Below are 12,440 nucleotides of genomic sequence, written 5' to 3'. Positions count from 1 at the left end.
AGGTGGGGATGGGTTAAGAGGATTTGATCCCTTCTCTTTTGTCTTCATTTTGGTGTGTTTGAAGAGCAGAGCTGGGGCTTGTTGAAACGGGAAGGACAAGGAGGAATATCTTTGGATGGTGTTGAAGGACAGGCTGGGAGGTGGGTTCCTCTCCCATCCATTGTGCCTAGGTGGGTTGTGGGTCCCTCCATCCCTATGGCTCAGCCAGGATGCAGGGATGGCTCAGTGAGGGACACGTGCTGCTAAACTACAGTGGAAGCAGGGGGAAAGGAAAGGAAAGGAAAGGAAAGGAAAGGAAAGGAAAGGAAAGGAAAGGAAAGGAAAGGAAAGGAAAGGAAAGGAAAGGAAAGGAAAGGAAAGGAAAGGAAAGGAAAGGAAAGGAAAGGAAAGGAAAGGAAAGGAAAGGAAAGGAAAGGAAAGGAGAGAGAAAGAAGGAAAGAAAGAAGGAAAGAAAGAAGGAAAGAAAGAAGGAAAGAAAGAAGGAAAGAAAGAAGGAAAGAAAGAAGGAAAGAAAACACTTTCTGACCCATGCAAACACCTAGGATGAGCTTCTGCTTTGACGAGGATGGGCAAGGACCCGCACTGGGATGTCCCCATGGTGGGTATCCTCAGGCTGAGAGCAGAGATGCTCTGTGGGACTCGGAGTGATGCACCCTGCAGTGCCCAGGACACAGCCACAGGGAACCAGTCACCCCCATCCCATTTTCCAACACATTTAGGGAGCAAAAGCATCGTTGCCATCGGAAAGGGGAATGGTTTTGGAGCCTGCAGGGGACATCCATGCCCCGTGGCCATTTGGGGACACTGAGGCATGCCCTGCCTGCCCTGCTACTGAGCCTGTGAGCGTGACAAGCTCTGACATCACAGCTGGGAAAATAACATGTTATTTTCCCAGCTTGGATGTGACTTTCCCTGCTATTACTGGCAGCGACCATCTTGGGAGGAGGCAGCAGCACAGGGCTGGCAGGTGAGGGGAGAGAAATGGGTTTCTGGGCTGGTGGCGCCTGTCCAACCCCTGTGGGGTGTGGGGGTGCTGCGTGGGGCCGCCCCATTCCCTACATCCCATTGCTTATGGCAGCAAGTCCTTGCCGAAAGCGTGGCTTCATGTGGGGGTCCCGCATGAGCTGCATCCCAGAGCCCTGCAGCAGCAGGGATGGTCAATGGGGATGGGGTGCTGAGCCCACATTGAGCCAGTGCTGTTCATCCCATAGCAGTCCTTTTCCAGGTGAAGGAAAGGGCTTGAAACCTCATCAGGAGCCATCTTCTGGGGGGTATCATCTAAAAAGCAAGATGGGAACGTTGCGGCTGCCCTTCAGGATACTGCGCTGGTCCATGGGACCTCTACTACTCACCCTTGGCAGCGACAAGGCTTGGCCATGCCAGAGGGCTCAGCTGGCAAACTGGAGGTTGAAATAACTTGGTGCAATGAGGAGATGGTGTCTTTTTCTTAGGGAAAAACCCCAACCAAACAAGAAAGTGTCACAGCAGAAGCTTCGTATGTCCCAATGCTTGAGAAATGCTAGATGTGCCCTGGGGAGGGCTCATCGGACCAAGGCCACCTCTCCCTGGGATGCTCAAACCCATTTAACTTCAAGGCTTCAAATTGGCTCCAGCACTTGTGCTGCAGCACTGTGGAGCCCAGATCTGAGTGTCCTTGGTTGCCCAAGCCTTGCTGCACCCGCTGGGGTGTGCAATGAGGTTTTTGGCTGAGTATGCTGCGTACTGTGGCATCCAGCTTCCTGAGCAGCACCTCTTGAAGGTGGGCATGGCTGTGGTCAGCCTTGGAGGAGCCGCATGTGTTGGCTTCCAGTGGGGCTGAAAACACATTGTGCTGGTAAAGCAGAGCTCAGTGCATTGGAAAAGCCAAGTCAAACCCAGCATGAAGAAATAAAACCTCTGGAAAGCCGTGGGTTCATAGGATAGAGGAGATCCAGCACATAGCCTGCCCTTTCCCCTTGGTGCAGCAACCAGGGGCTGCAGCAAGAGGATGCTGTGAGTTCAACACCACTTGTTTAATTACTACTTTAATTACCATCAGCCCTTCCAGGTCTCAGGATTTGGTGGTTTCTCATTATCCCCCTTGCATGTTCCAAGCATCCTTCCACACCTGGTGCGTACTGGGGAGGTATTTCAGGGGCTGCCGGTCTCCCATTGCACCAGGAGGTGAGCAGCATGGTGTGAGAAGCTCCTGAAGTGCCTGGTAACACCCTTCCAGAGGTATTTTTGGGTAATAGAGTGGGTTTTCAAGGTGGCAGGGTTGTTTCTGCAACACCCAGCTTTAAGAGCAGTGAGTGTGGGCTCCCCATCCCCAGGGCAAAGCATCCCCTGGGAAGGCACCTGCATCACTGTTGGGCTTTGAAGCTCTTCTCCGCATCCCCAGTAAGCATCACCCAAGCTCCAGCCTGCCCCAAGGCAGCCCCTGGTGCTGGGGGGTCCCTTGGGGATGCCCTTGGGAAGCTGCATCCCCTCTTTACACCATGGGCCATGCTATGGGGCTGCTCTGCTACCCTCCTGGGCTGTGGGGAAGGGCTCGTCCGGGGTCGCAGCAATCGATATCTCATCTGCAGGCTCTCCTAGCGGAAGTGATGGTATATTGGAACATGGTAATGGGTCTTGTCTAGTGGAAAAGGCTAATCTTCCCCAGCTGTACAGGATCTCCGCAGGTGTCCTCCGGCTCTCCCCGCTGCCACCAGCCCTGCAGCCAGCCAAGGAGCACACACGCTGCTTTAAAGCTGCAGCGCTCCAATTTATCCTTGTCCCCATGAGGGAGAGCTGCCCCATAGGGTGTAGAGCCATGGCTGGGGCGTCCTGGTGAAGGACTGGCCCTTGGGGTGGCATCGTGCAGCTCACATTTGCTGGCTCAAAGTGGATAAGGTGATGTGGCCTGAAGCTGTGCTCACACAGGGCTGGCATCTCCCCAGGGAGAGGAGGAGGGTGTGAGGATGATGGCAGGAGGGATGTGGACCCCCTTGAGTGCCACCTGAAAGCATAGATGGGAGACATGGATGTACCATAGGGAAAAGCAAGGGTGAAAGCTCCTTGCTGTTCATTTGGCTTCTTTGGCAATGCAGTTGCTGCTCCATAGGGCTCACCACATGTGGCTTGGTCCATTTTGCTCATCCCTAGGGATTGCAGAGGCAGATCTCCCCTTCCTGGATGCCTCTTGCACTCAGTTGGGCTTTGTACAAGCCCAGGGTCCTGTTTTCTCTAAGCTCACCAGCCAATGCTGGCTACTGCAGCCTGCTGCATCACTATGGCAAAACCAATTTCCCTGTTTCTCTGGAGGTTCAGGTAATTACTGGGTTTAAGGTTTAATGTGCATGTGGGGATGAGCGCAAGCGTTGCCAAGAACAGCTCAGAACAATGCACAGGTTCGGGCAGCGCATCCTGAGGGATCAGGTGTGGTCATGGTGTTTGGAGCCCCTGGATGTGGTCTGCAAAATGGGGGACTTGGGGGTGCCCATCAGAGGCTGAGATCCCATCCAATGGCATGGTTGTGCCAAAGATAGCGCTGACCTTGTCCAGCGCAGTGATTTTTTCCTGCAAAGGGCAGTAGGAATAGATGGGATTTAAGAGAAAATTCCCAGGGGAACAGAGCAGCTGTGGGGCTGCTGAGTTTTTTGCTTAAACTTCACTTTATTAGGCAAAGAAAGGGTCCATGTAAGCAAAAGTGATGATGCTTTGCAGGAGGGAATCAGGGAGGTCTTGTGTGGCTGTGCCCTGTGGGACTGTGTTCCCATTACATCCCCTCCTGTGGCTCCATCCCTCCCAAATGAGGGACAGAAGATGCTCTTGTGCTGCCCAATACAAAGTAGTGCAGGTGGTGGTCCAAGGATGGAGTCCCCTCGACAGGGACACTGGTAGTGATGGTGCACTCACAGGAACACTACGGAATCCTCTTGATGAGTATGTCTCCCCTTTCCTTCAGTGAAGCAGTTCATGGGAGCAGGGAAGGTGCCCTGGGCCCTGCACACAGGTCACAGGGCTGCAGCACAGCACGGCTATTGAGTGTTCCTATCTTTCCAAGGGAAAGCCATCCATCCCCCCGGTGCGGTTGGGAGAGTCGCCGGTCGTGAGCTTCCCAGGCAAGGGGGAGATGGTTGCCTTTGTAAACCCCTTAACAAGGTGGCTTTGTCTCCCCGTTTAACAAGAAGCTCCCTTGCTTCTCCCCGGGAGTTTCCCAACGCCGGCTCCCTGAAAGCCAGCTTTATGCTCCGGCCTGGACGCGCTGCCGTGGGGCCGGCAGGGATCAGAGGGACACAGGGGCCCTTCTGCACGCCCCTGACAAAAGGCTGCCCCGGGGGGACACAGCGTCAAAGCTCAGCCGGCACAGGGGGGGGGACAAGGGACCCTTAGAGGAGGCTGCGGTGTGAGCCCTATGTCCATCTGGTCACTCGATCGTGGCAGGCAGCGATGCTCGGGGAGGGCCAGGGGGGTCCTTGTGGTTCATCCCCATGGAGAGGGGCACAGGTAGGTTTTGTTGGCTGCAGGTAACCGGATCTGCAGCCGTTTGTGCCTTCTTACCCTCCCCTCTGGCTTTGGTGGGGGTTGAGAGATGGGAGGTGGGAGCCAGGAGCTGAAGGCTGGAAAATGAGACCTCTGTTCAGAGGGGATGGAAAGGGGTTTGGGGAGTGCTCAGGATGCCTCTGCTCCAGCATCCTCCAGCCCTCCCAGTTGGATCAGGCTGCATGCAGCAGCAGGAGGAACCACTCAGGGGTGATGCTTGGCTCTTGGCTACAGGGAGCATCCCAGCAGAAGCATCACCCAGCATCCGAGCTGTCCTCTCCCACCTCCTGTCCCTTCCTCTGCTGGACTCCTCTTGGTTTGGAAGCTTTTGCCCTTCTCTCATCCCACCACCAAGCGCCTGGTCTCGCCTCCCCCCTCCAGCCATCTGCCTCCGAGCCCCCTGCCCAGATTTACTGTCACCCGTTGAAGCCAGGGCTCAGCGCCAGGGTCACCGTGTCACAGCGGCCCCTCATCGATTTGTTTTACCTCCCCTTGGCAAAAAAGCACTTTGGCCCCAGCCCCCCTCCGTGGTGTAAGGGGCTTCCCAAGGCCCTCAGTGCTCCCCTTGCCCATCCTGGTCCTGCATAGCCAGGCCCTATGGGCACGGGGCAGCGGGCGGCCAGCTGAGCCGCTGATCTCCTGACCCCGGGGGCACCTAATGTGTCTCCTGGTTTATCTGGATCAATATTTCTGCAAGAGCATGGATGACCCTTCCAGGGAGGGTGGAGAGGATGGGGGTCCCGCTTGTTTAGCACAGACCCATGGCTGGTTTAAGTGCTTGGCCAGGAGGGAGACCTCAAATGAGGATGACGGCTCAGACTGGGGATGTTCAGGGTCTCCTCCTTCCAGTTTGCAGGTCTTGAGCTCTATGCTGGTCTGCAAATGGTCTAAAACCTGAGGAGCAGGTGTGGCTTCAGCCCTCGAGCACCCCTTCCTGCAGGCATGGGGCTACCATGGGCAGGGAGATGGGATGAGTAGGGATGCAGGTTGCTCACTGGGCTCTGTATGAATAGAGGGATGTAGGCAGCTGCAGGGAGAGCACTCGTTGATGTCTCCTTAGGGTATGTGGGGCTGGGTGAGGGATGTTTTAACAGTCTTATTTGGTGCTGAGGGTGTTTCTACGGGAGCCTGGAAGTGAAGGTAAAGGATGCACGTTGGCTTAATAAGGCCAAGCAGTAGGCTGCTGCGGGACACGTCCAGGATGGCAGCCTCCAGCCCTTCCTGGTGCGCACTGAGGATGCCCAAGGCATGGGGTGTCTTTGCTCTTATGGCTTGGCAAAGGGAATCAAAGCAGAGAAAACACGGACTGCAACCACCTTGCTGAAGGCCCCATGTCCTCAGAACCCCTCCTGTCTCCAGCCCTGTCCCACAGCATCACCCTTGTGATCACCAAGCCACAGGTACCATCAGCCAGTGCAGATGCATGGCAGCGCGGGCAGCCCAAGGAGAAAGCAGGGGCTCTTGGCAACTCTGCCTTTTGCTTTCAGCCTCACCCTCTCGCTATTTATCAGTGACTTTTGTCCTTGGCCAGCTTAGCGGCTGAAAGGGGCTGTATTATATCACATGGAGGCAGCTCCTGCGGGGAGAGGGCCGCGCTTTCTGCAGGAACAAAGCGCGGGTTGGCTAATTCCCCTCTCCTCCCGCGGCACCCGGGTCCCATCTGGTTGCCACAGTTTGCTCCAGTGTCTCCTGCTATTAAGCCCCCACTTGCCTTCCTGAATCACTCGCGCTCCCCCCCGCCCCTGTACCCTTTTTCTTGCTTTATTTCTCGTTTTCCCCAAAGCCAGGCAGAACTTGCTCCATGCAGTGATGTCAGATGTGCGCGGAGCAGACCCATAAAACCTAATGCATCCCCTTCTTTGTCTGCCGGCCTCTCCAGCGCCTCACATTTTCCACTCAGAAAGCCACTCAGAACACATCAGCAACAATCCCTCACAAAACAGCCACTTGTTGGCTAATTGTGCCGGGGACCTGCACTGCGCTTGCCTGCCGAGGAGGGTCTGTTGAGCAGAGGGTGATGGGGACCCTCAGTATCCACTGGGATCGGCCCCAGGGTCTCAGCTGCTCCCCAGGGTTTGGTCAGGGATGCGGGATGGGGATGTTGTTATTCCTCGTGGCCTTGGGTAGGTCCAGGTGAGATGGGGAGTGGGGCAGAGCCAGGAGTGGGGCTCAGCTCAGGATGCAGAGGATGGACAAGCAGATGGACCCTGCTGGAGCTCTGTGTCCTACCTGCTAACTCCTGTGCAGGCAGGGAAGCAGGCAGGTGTGATGGCAGCAGGATGGGAGCTCAGGGCGGAGATGAGGAGGATGCTGGGACCCCTTCAGGTTGGTGACTATTTGCTCAGTGCCTGTGATCCTGGGCGATGTCCCTGTGTCTGAATGCCGAGGAGAGAGCTCCTTGCAGCTTGGAAGGATGCCAGTGGGATTCACCAGAGGGGACAGAGACCCAGATGTGCACTGGAGGGCAGATAGGGTGAGGGAGGTGCTCCATGCTGGGAAGGAGACAGAGGGGCTTGGACGTTTGCCTAACAGAGAAGCATCCAAAAATCCCTTTTGAGGGATCTTTTGTGCCCTTTGGGATAGGAGAGAAGGGATCAGCAGGTGGTTCATCTCCCCCTTATGCATCCCGGGGGGGAGAGCATCCCTGTGGTGCAGAGGATCCCTAAGCACACCCATCCTTTTCCCAGCACACAGGGTGTGGAGAGTAGATGCATTTATTTTTCTGCTGGAAAACTCCAGCAGCTTTTCCTGCTGCCACCCTGCGGGATCAGGACCGGAGCTGGATGTACCCGAGGCAGCCTGTTCTTGCGGGGGTACCATCACACCTTTTAGCTTAAACCTGCTCAATTCCTCCCCATCTGGGGGTAACTGGGAGGCAGGCGAGGAGGTTCAGTGCCAAAGCCAGCAGCCAGTGGTAGCTGGTGGGTGCTGTGCTGGGCAGGCAGCCCAGAGCCCTCCCATTGAGCATCCTGCTGCAGAGCACATCTGCCTGCACTCACCTGCCTGCTTAAATGTCACACAGGCAGAGATCAACACGGGGATCCCAACCAGAGCGGGGTCCCACTTTCTGCTTTCCCCATAGGGACCTGTTTTGGCTCTGTTTGGTGACCAGCATGAGCCTCTCTCACGCTGCCCCATGCAGTGATGCACAGGAGGGAGCTGCTTCCTCTTCCCAAGCCCTTTCTTTGCTGCTGGACTCACATCTGGATGTGGGACCCCAGGGGCGGGTTGGACCCCACATACCTGGGGGCCAGGGGAATAAGGGGTTAAGGCAGAAATCAGAGGATTACAGGTTTGTATTGGGACTGTCCCATCTGTCAGCAGCACAAAGACGAGCCCTGTCTCGGGCTGGGCTGTCAGCAAAGAGCCCACCACTACATTAGGACTCCATTAGGGGAGACTGGTGGTGGGAAATGGCAGCTGTCAGGGCACTATCATTTCTCCTGTAATTCCTCCCGCTCTCTTCTCAACGGCACTTAAATAGCAGGTCTGCCCACTGGGCCAATTGTGTGTTTTCTTCCTCCTGCTGATCCTTTCCTTAAAGCTGCAGCTCCCCATGCCCCTTCCCTGTGTGGCCGGTGTTGCTGCTGCCCATGCAAGGAGAAGGGCTCATGAGTGTTGGCAGCATCCTCACTGTTGCGATGGCTGAGGAGCCAGCCTGCTCTGCAATGGGACCGGTGGGCTCAGCAGTGAAACCAGTGACTCCCGAACTTGAAGGTGGGATACGATCTCCAAGGATAGGCAGCATCCTTCCATCTCACATCTCTGAGCTGGTGAATGATTCCTGGTCTGTTCTGCCCTTGCCTAAGAGCCTGGATGCCCATGCAGGGCTGGTGTTGCTCTGCAAAGAGTAACAGGATGGCTAGGACCCCTGGCCAGTGACCAGGGTTGGGGACCATGTCCACGGGCTGTGCTGGAGAAGGGTTTCTTCCTCTGAATTCCAAATCTGTTCAATCCTTCAGCACTAGGCAGAGCATATTGGGCTGTATCCCTTGTGCCATCATGGCCAGCTTGGGGATGAGATGCTCCCCCAGTACCATGTGGTTTGGGGTCCATCTACCATGGCATCAAACCATGGACAACCAGGTTTCCTAAGGGGACAACAGCATCTGGAAACTCTCAGGAGCTGCAGACAGCATCTGCTCCAGGAGGAGCCTCAGGGAAGCATCTCAGCATGATGGGGACCCCTCTCATGTGCTCAGTGATGGTCTCCACACTCACACCTCTCCCAGGAGCCCCAAGGGCTGCCCACACCTTGCCCTATCCTCACCCCATCTCCCACCAGACCCAGCATTGCCACCACGCTGGTTTTCCCTATGGAGCCTCCTTTTCCAGGGAGGGATCAAAACAAACACTTGTGCAGGGGCAGTGCATTGCAGTGGTGCTCGAAATAAATAACTAATTTCTCCCTACATGATCTCAAGGAGCAGGAGAGGCGTGAACAGCAGGGCCCGGTGTCGGGCTGACTGGACTCCCCGGTGCGGTAATTCAGAGGATGACAAACATAAGTCAAAGAAAAATGTTGAGAAATGGGCACTTCCCGCAGCCCTGAGCAAAGGAGCTATTGCAGGGTTTGGAAATAACGAAGGCAAAAAGAGGGAGAGGGGGGAAATTTTCTCATTGAGACCAAGTGAAGTGCCAAACAAGCTGCTATTATGGTGGCTTTGAGAGGCACAGGGAGGGGGTGATGGAGAGGAAAGGAGGGAGGTGGGGGAGAGGAGAGGGAGAAAGCGCTGGAGGGAGGGATAAGGATGGGGGATGAAGGGATAAGGGGGACACAAGGTGGCATAGGGGAGATGGAGAGGGGACCAAGTCGTGTGATGCTGGCAGGGTCATCGCATGCCGGCTCCCCATCCCTCACCTCAGATCTATATCACCCCATCCATCCCTCACCCTGCTTCCTGGCCACCTTTCAGCCCCCACACCCATCACCACCGAAAGGGAATAAAAACCAAACCAAAAACAAAACAGGGAAAGAAAGAAAGAAAAAAAAAAAAGAGATGGAAAGAAGGAAAACAAAATATCTCCAGTTGTCGAGACAAGGGGAGAAAAATAGAGGCAAACATCCATAATTTTCTCTGTGGGGCTTTGCAGTAATTGAGCCATTTGGATAAAAATAAAGGCAGCAGGCCCTTTAGGTAAGAGGAGCTTTTGCAATCCAAGAAGCCTGAATTATGCGCCTTGGATCACTCGAACCCCCCACCACCACCACCCCATCACCCCCCTCCGCCTTCCCCAGGCGACACCAAACCACTTTCCTTTTTCTTCTTCCTCTCCCATTTTGTGGTGGGGTTTTTTTGTCCCCTCCTTTTTTAAGTACCCTGTCAAACGGCGTCCGAGGAGGGCAGAATTTCAGCTGTCACAACTAATTTCAGTGTGTGTGTGAAGGTGTGCGCCTCCGGAGGGGGGGATGCAGGGGATGGAGGCATAGAATCACTCCTGGCTTCTTTATTTTCCTTCAAAAAGGAAGATTTACATCAGAAATTTGTTTCTGGAAGTGTTTAAGGCCTGTAATTTCCTCCTTTTCCATTGCAGCCTGATGTCTTCTTTGCTCCAGGCTCCCTCCCATCCGTCCCTGCCTGCTCAGTGCTTGGGGTCGCTGTCACCCTCTTGGCAGCCTGGTCTTTAGAACCAAGGTTGTTCCTTCATCCCTTATTAGGGCTTGATGCTGCCAAAACTTGGCTCTCCCAGCCCCAAATGCAGTGCTGGCAGTGGACGCTACGGCTTCTCCCTGCCGGCATCCCAGCACTGGGGGCTTTTGGGTTCAGATTTGGGCACCTTCCTATGGAGTCACCTTGAGGTTGGCATCAACTGCGGGTTCACCGGGTGGATCTTGCTCAAAGCTAAGAGCTGAATGGGGTTGCTGGGGGGATCCCCCCACCCAGGACCTGCGTGGGGAAAGAGGTGGCTGGTGCTGAGCCAGGGTTAGGAGGGGGAAAACCCTTGCATCCAGCAACGTCTTTGGGCTGTTTGCAAGAGAGGAAGAAGCAAAGCCCTGGCCATGGCTGGGGAAGGTGCCTCCACCATGGCTGGAAGATGAGGGGTGGCTGCAGTGATACTGATCCTCTTAAAATCCATGAGCCCCATGGGCTCTGCTCCTTTCTCCTAAAATAAACAGGCATTTTGCTTAAGAAAATGATCCCAAAAGGAAGAGATCAGCAAGCCCACTGGTGTAACGTAGGTGAGCAGCAGCAGGCTGTGCATCCCAGGGAAGAAGCGTGTTCCCTGCTCTTGGAAAGCCACCAGGCAATTTCATGGGCCTCAGCAATTCCTGCCTACTCATGTGGGTGGGAATGAGATGCATAAAACTGGAAAGAGCAAGAAACAGCTGAGATGGGGCCGACACAGCTTGGGGCATAAAATACTTGGTGGTTTCAGGAAAAAAGGGTCTGGGATCAGTGAAGGTTGGGCTACTCCAGGCAAACCCAGCCATGCAGGAGGTGGATGCAAGCTCCAATGTGGAAGACTGCATCTCTCATGCAGCTGCTCTGCAATGGAGGGGGTTAGTTCAAGGCCCTCAATGGGGCCAAATTGGGGGGGGTATCACCAGACCGGGGTTCCCATCATTGCCCCTTGTCCCCTCTGTGCCATAAGCCGTGCCATCACCCCACAGCCTGGCATTGCTCTCATGTCCTGGAGGAATCATGAACCTGCAGCCAGTGTGTACCCCCATCAATGGGATCTGTGCCCGAGAGGCAGGTTGGGTGGGACACCCCAAAAACCCCCACATTGCACAGATCTATGAGACCAAAAGGGCTGTGCAGGGGCCCTGCAGCAGCGCCTTGCTCAGGGGAGAAGCTTTGCATGTTCTTTGCATTACTCCTTGACTAACTGGTCCTTGCATCATCCCATAGCCTCCTGCTCCACTGTGCTGGAAGCATCATGGCTGTATTGGACCTGGGGGCTCTGGCACAGGGGATGGGGGTGCTGGGCACCCCTGGGGGCTCCAGCTCTCCAGAAGCAGGGCAGAGCTCTGCAGGAGCTTCATGCAGTGTCACAAGCACCATGGCAGGGTCCATCCACCATGAGCCAAAACCACGGTCCCCAAACACCAGAGTGGGCTGGAAACGGGCACTGCGGAACGAGGCGTGTCCATGGAAGGTGTGAAACGGTGCGGTCACCTCTGCGGCCACGCTATAGCAGGGATGGAGGGGTTGGCACGGGCTGGCAGAGGTGGGGACAGTACGGCATGGGCTGGAGGTTGTGGGATGGGAGGAGAACGGGATGTCACAAGCAGCATAGGACAGGACGGGACGGGCCGGCAGGGGATGGCCCATGCTGGGACCGGGAGGGCAGCGACCGTGCCCGTGCCCGTGCCCGTGCCCGTGTCCGTGCGGTGCCTACGCCCTCCCGGTGCCGGCGGGAGGCGGTGTCTCCGCCAGGCCCCTCCCCCCCCGGCACGTGAGCTGCCGTGCCGTCCTCGGCGACCACCCCCCCCCACCCCAACCCTCCCCAGCCCCGCCTCCCCGTGCCACTTCCGGCGGAAGCGGGGGGCTCTTTCCCTTTCCGGGTGCGGGTCCCCGGGGCGGTGCGACGGCGGGTGGGCGCGGGCCATGGCGGAGCTGGCGCAGGGGCAGAGCGCAGCGCCCGTGGGGATCAAGCCCGAGGGGTTCGTGGACGCGCTGCACCGGGTCCGGCAGGTAGGAGCTCTGCGGGCGGGCCGGGGGCGGGAGGAGGCCGCGGGGCGCCGCTAGGCCGAGGCGGGGCCGCTGTGAGGGGCTGGGCCGCGGCACCGCTGCCCCTTCGCCTGCAGGCCGGCACCGGCGGCCACGCTTGGGAGCTCCGGGGTTGTCCATTGCTGGCAGAGGTGAAGGAGCTCTGGGGAGAGGCTCTGTGACAGGGCCCTGCAGCGCGGGTCGCGCCGGTGCTGGTGACACGGCGGAGCGTGTGGGTGCAGCCGGCAGGAGCTGTCGCCTATGGGGCTGTCGCCTTGC

The 12,440-nt window shown here is 56.6% G+C and overlaps 1 protein-coding gene across 3 annotated transcripts in view; it reads left to right on the top strand.

The window, feature by feature from the left end:
• Nucleotides 1-11,976: 11,976 nt before the first annotated feature.
• The window catches only part of FUBP3 (far upstream element binding protein 3), a 36,593-nt gene continuing 36,129 nt past the window's right edge, over nucleotides 11,977-12,440 (top strand). For 2 of the 3 annotated variants that reach the window (XM_061352775.1, XM_061352774.1), the window contains exon 1: nucleotides 11,977-12,146. In XM_061352775.1, the coding sequence (XP_061208759.1) occupies nucleotides 12,060-12,146 (87 nt within the window). In that variant the 5' untranslated portion in view covers nucleotides 11,977-12,059. The remainder of the gene's footprint in view (nucleotides 12,147-12,440) is intronic. The other variant, XM_061352776.1, reaches the window with a different exon arrangement.

The sequence above is a fragment of the Neopsephotus bourkii genome, unplaced genomic scaffold (assembly GCF_033783945.1).
Source record: "Neopsephotus bourkii isolate Nb327-2 ecotype Australia unplaced genomic scaffold, CSIRO-AGI_Nbou_v1 NB_659, whole genome shotgun sequence".
Lineage (NCBI taxonomy): Eukaryota > Metazoa > Chordata > Aves > Psittaciformes > Psittacidae > Neopsephotus > Neopsephotus bourkii.
This window is presented reverse-complemented; position numbering and strand designations above follow the sequence as displayed.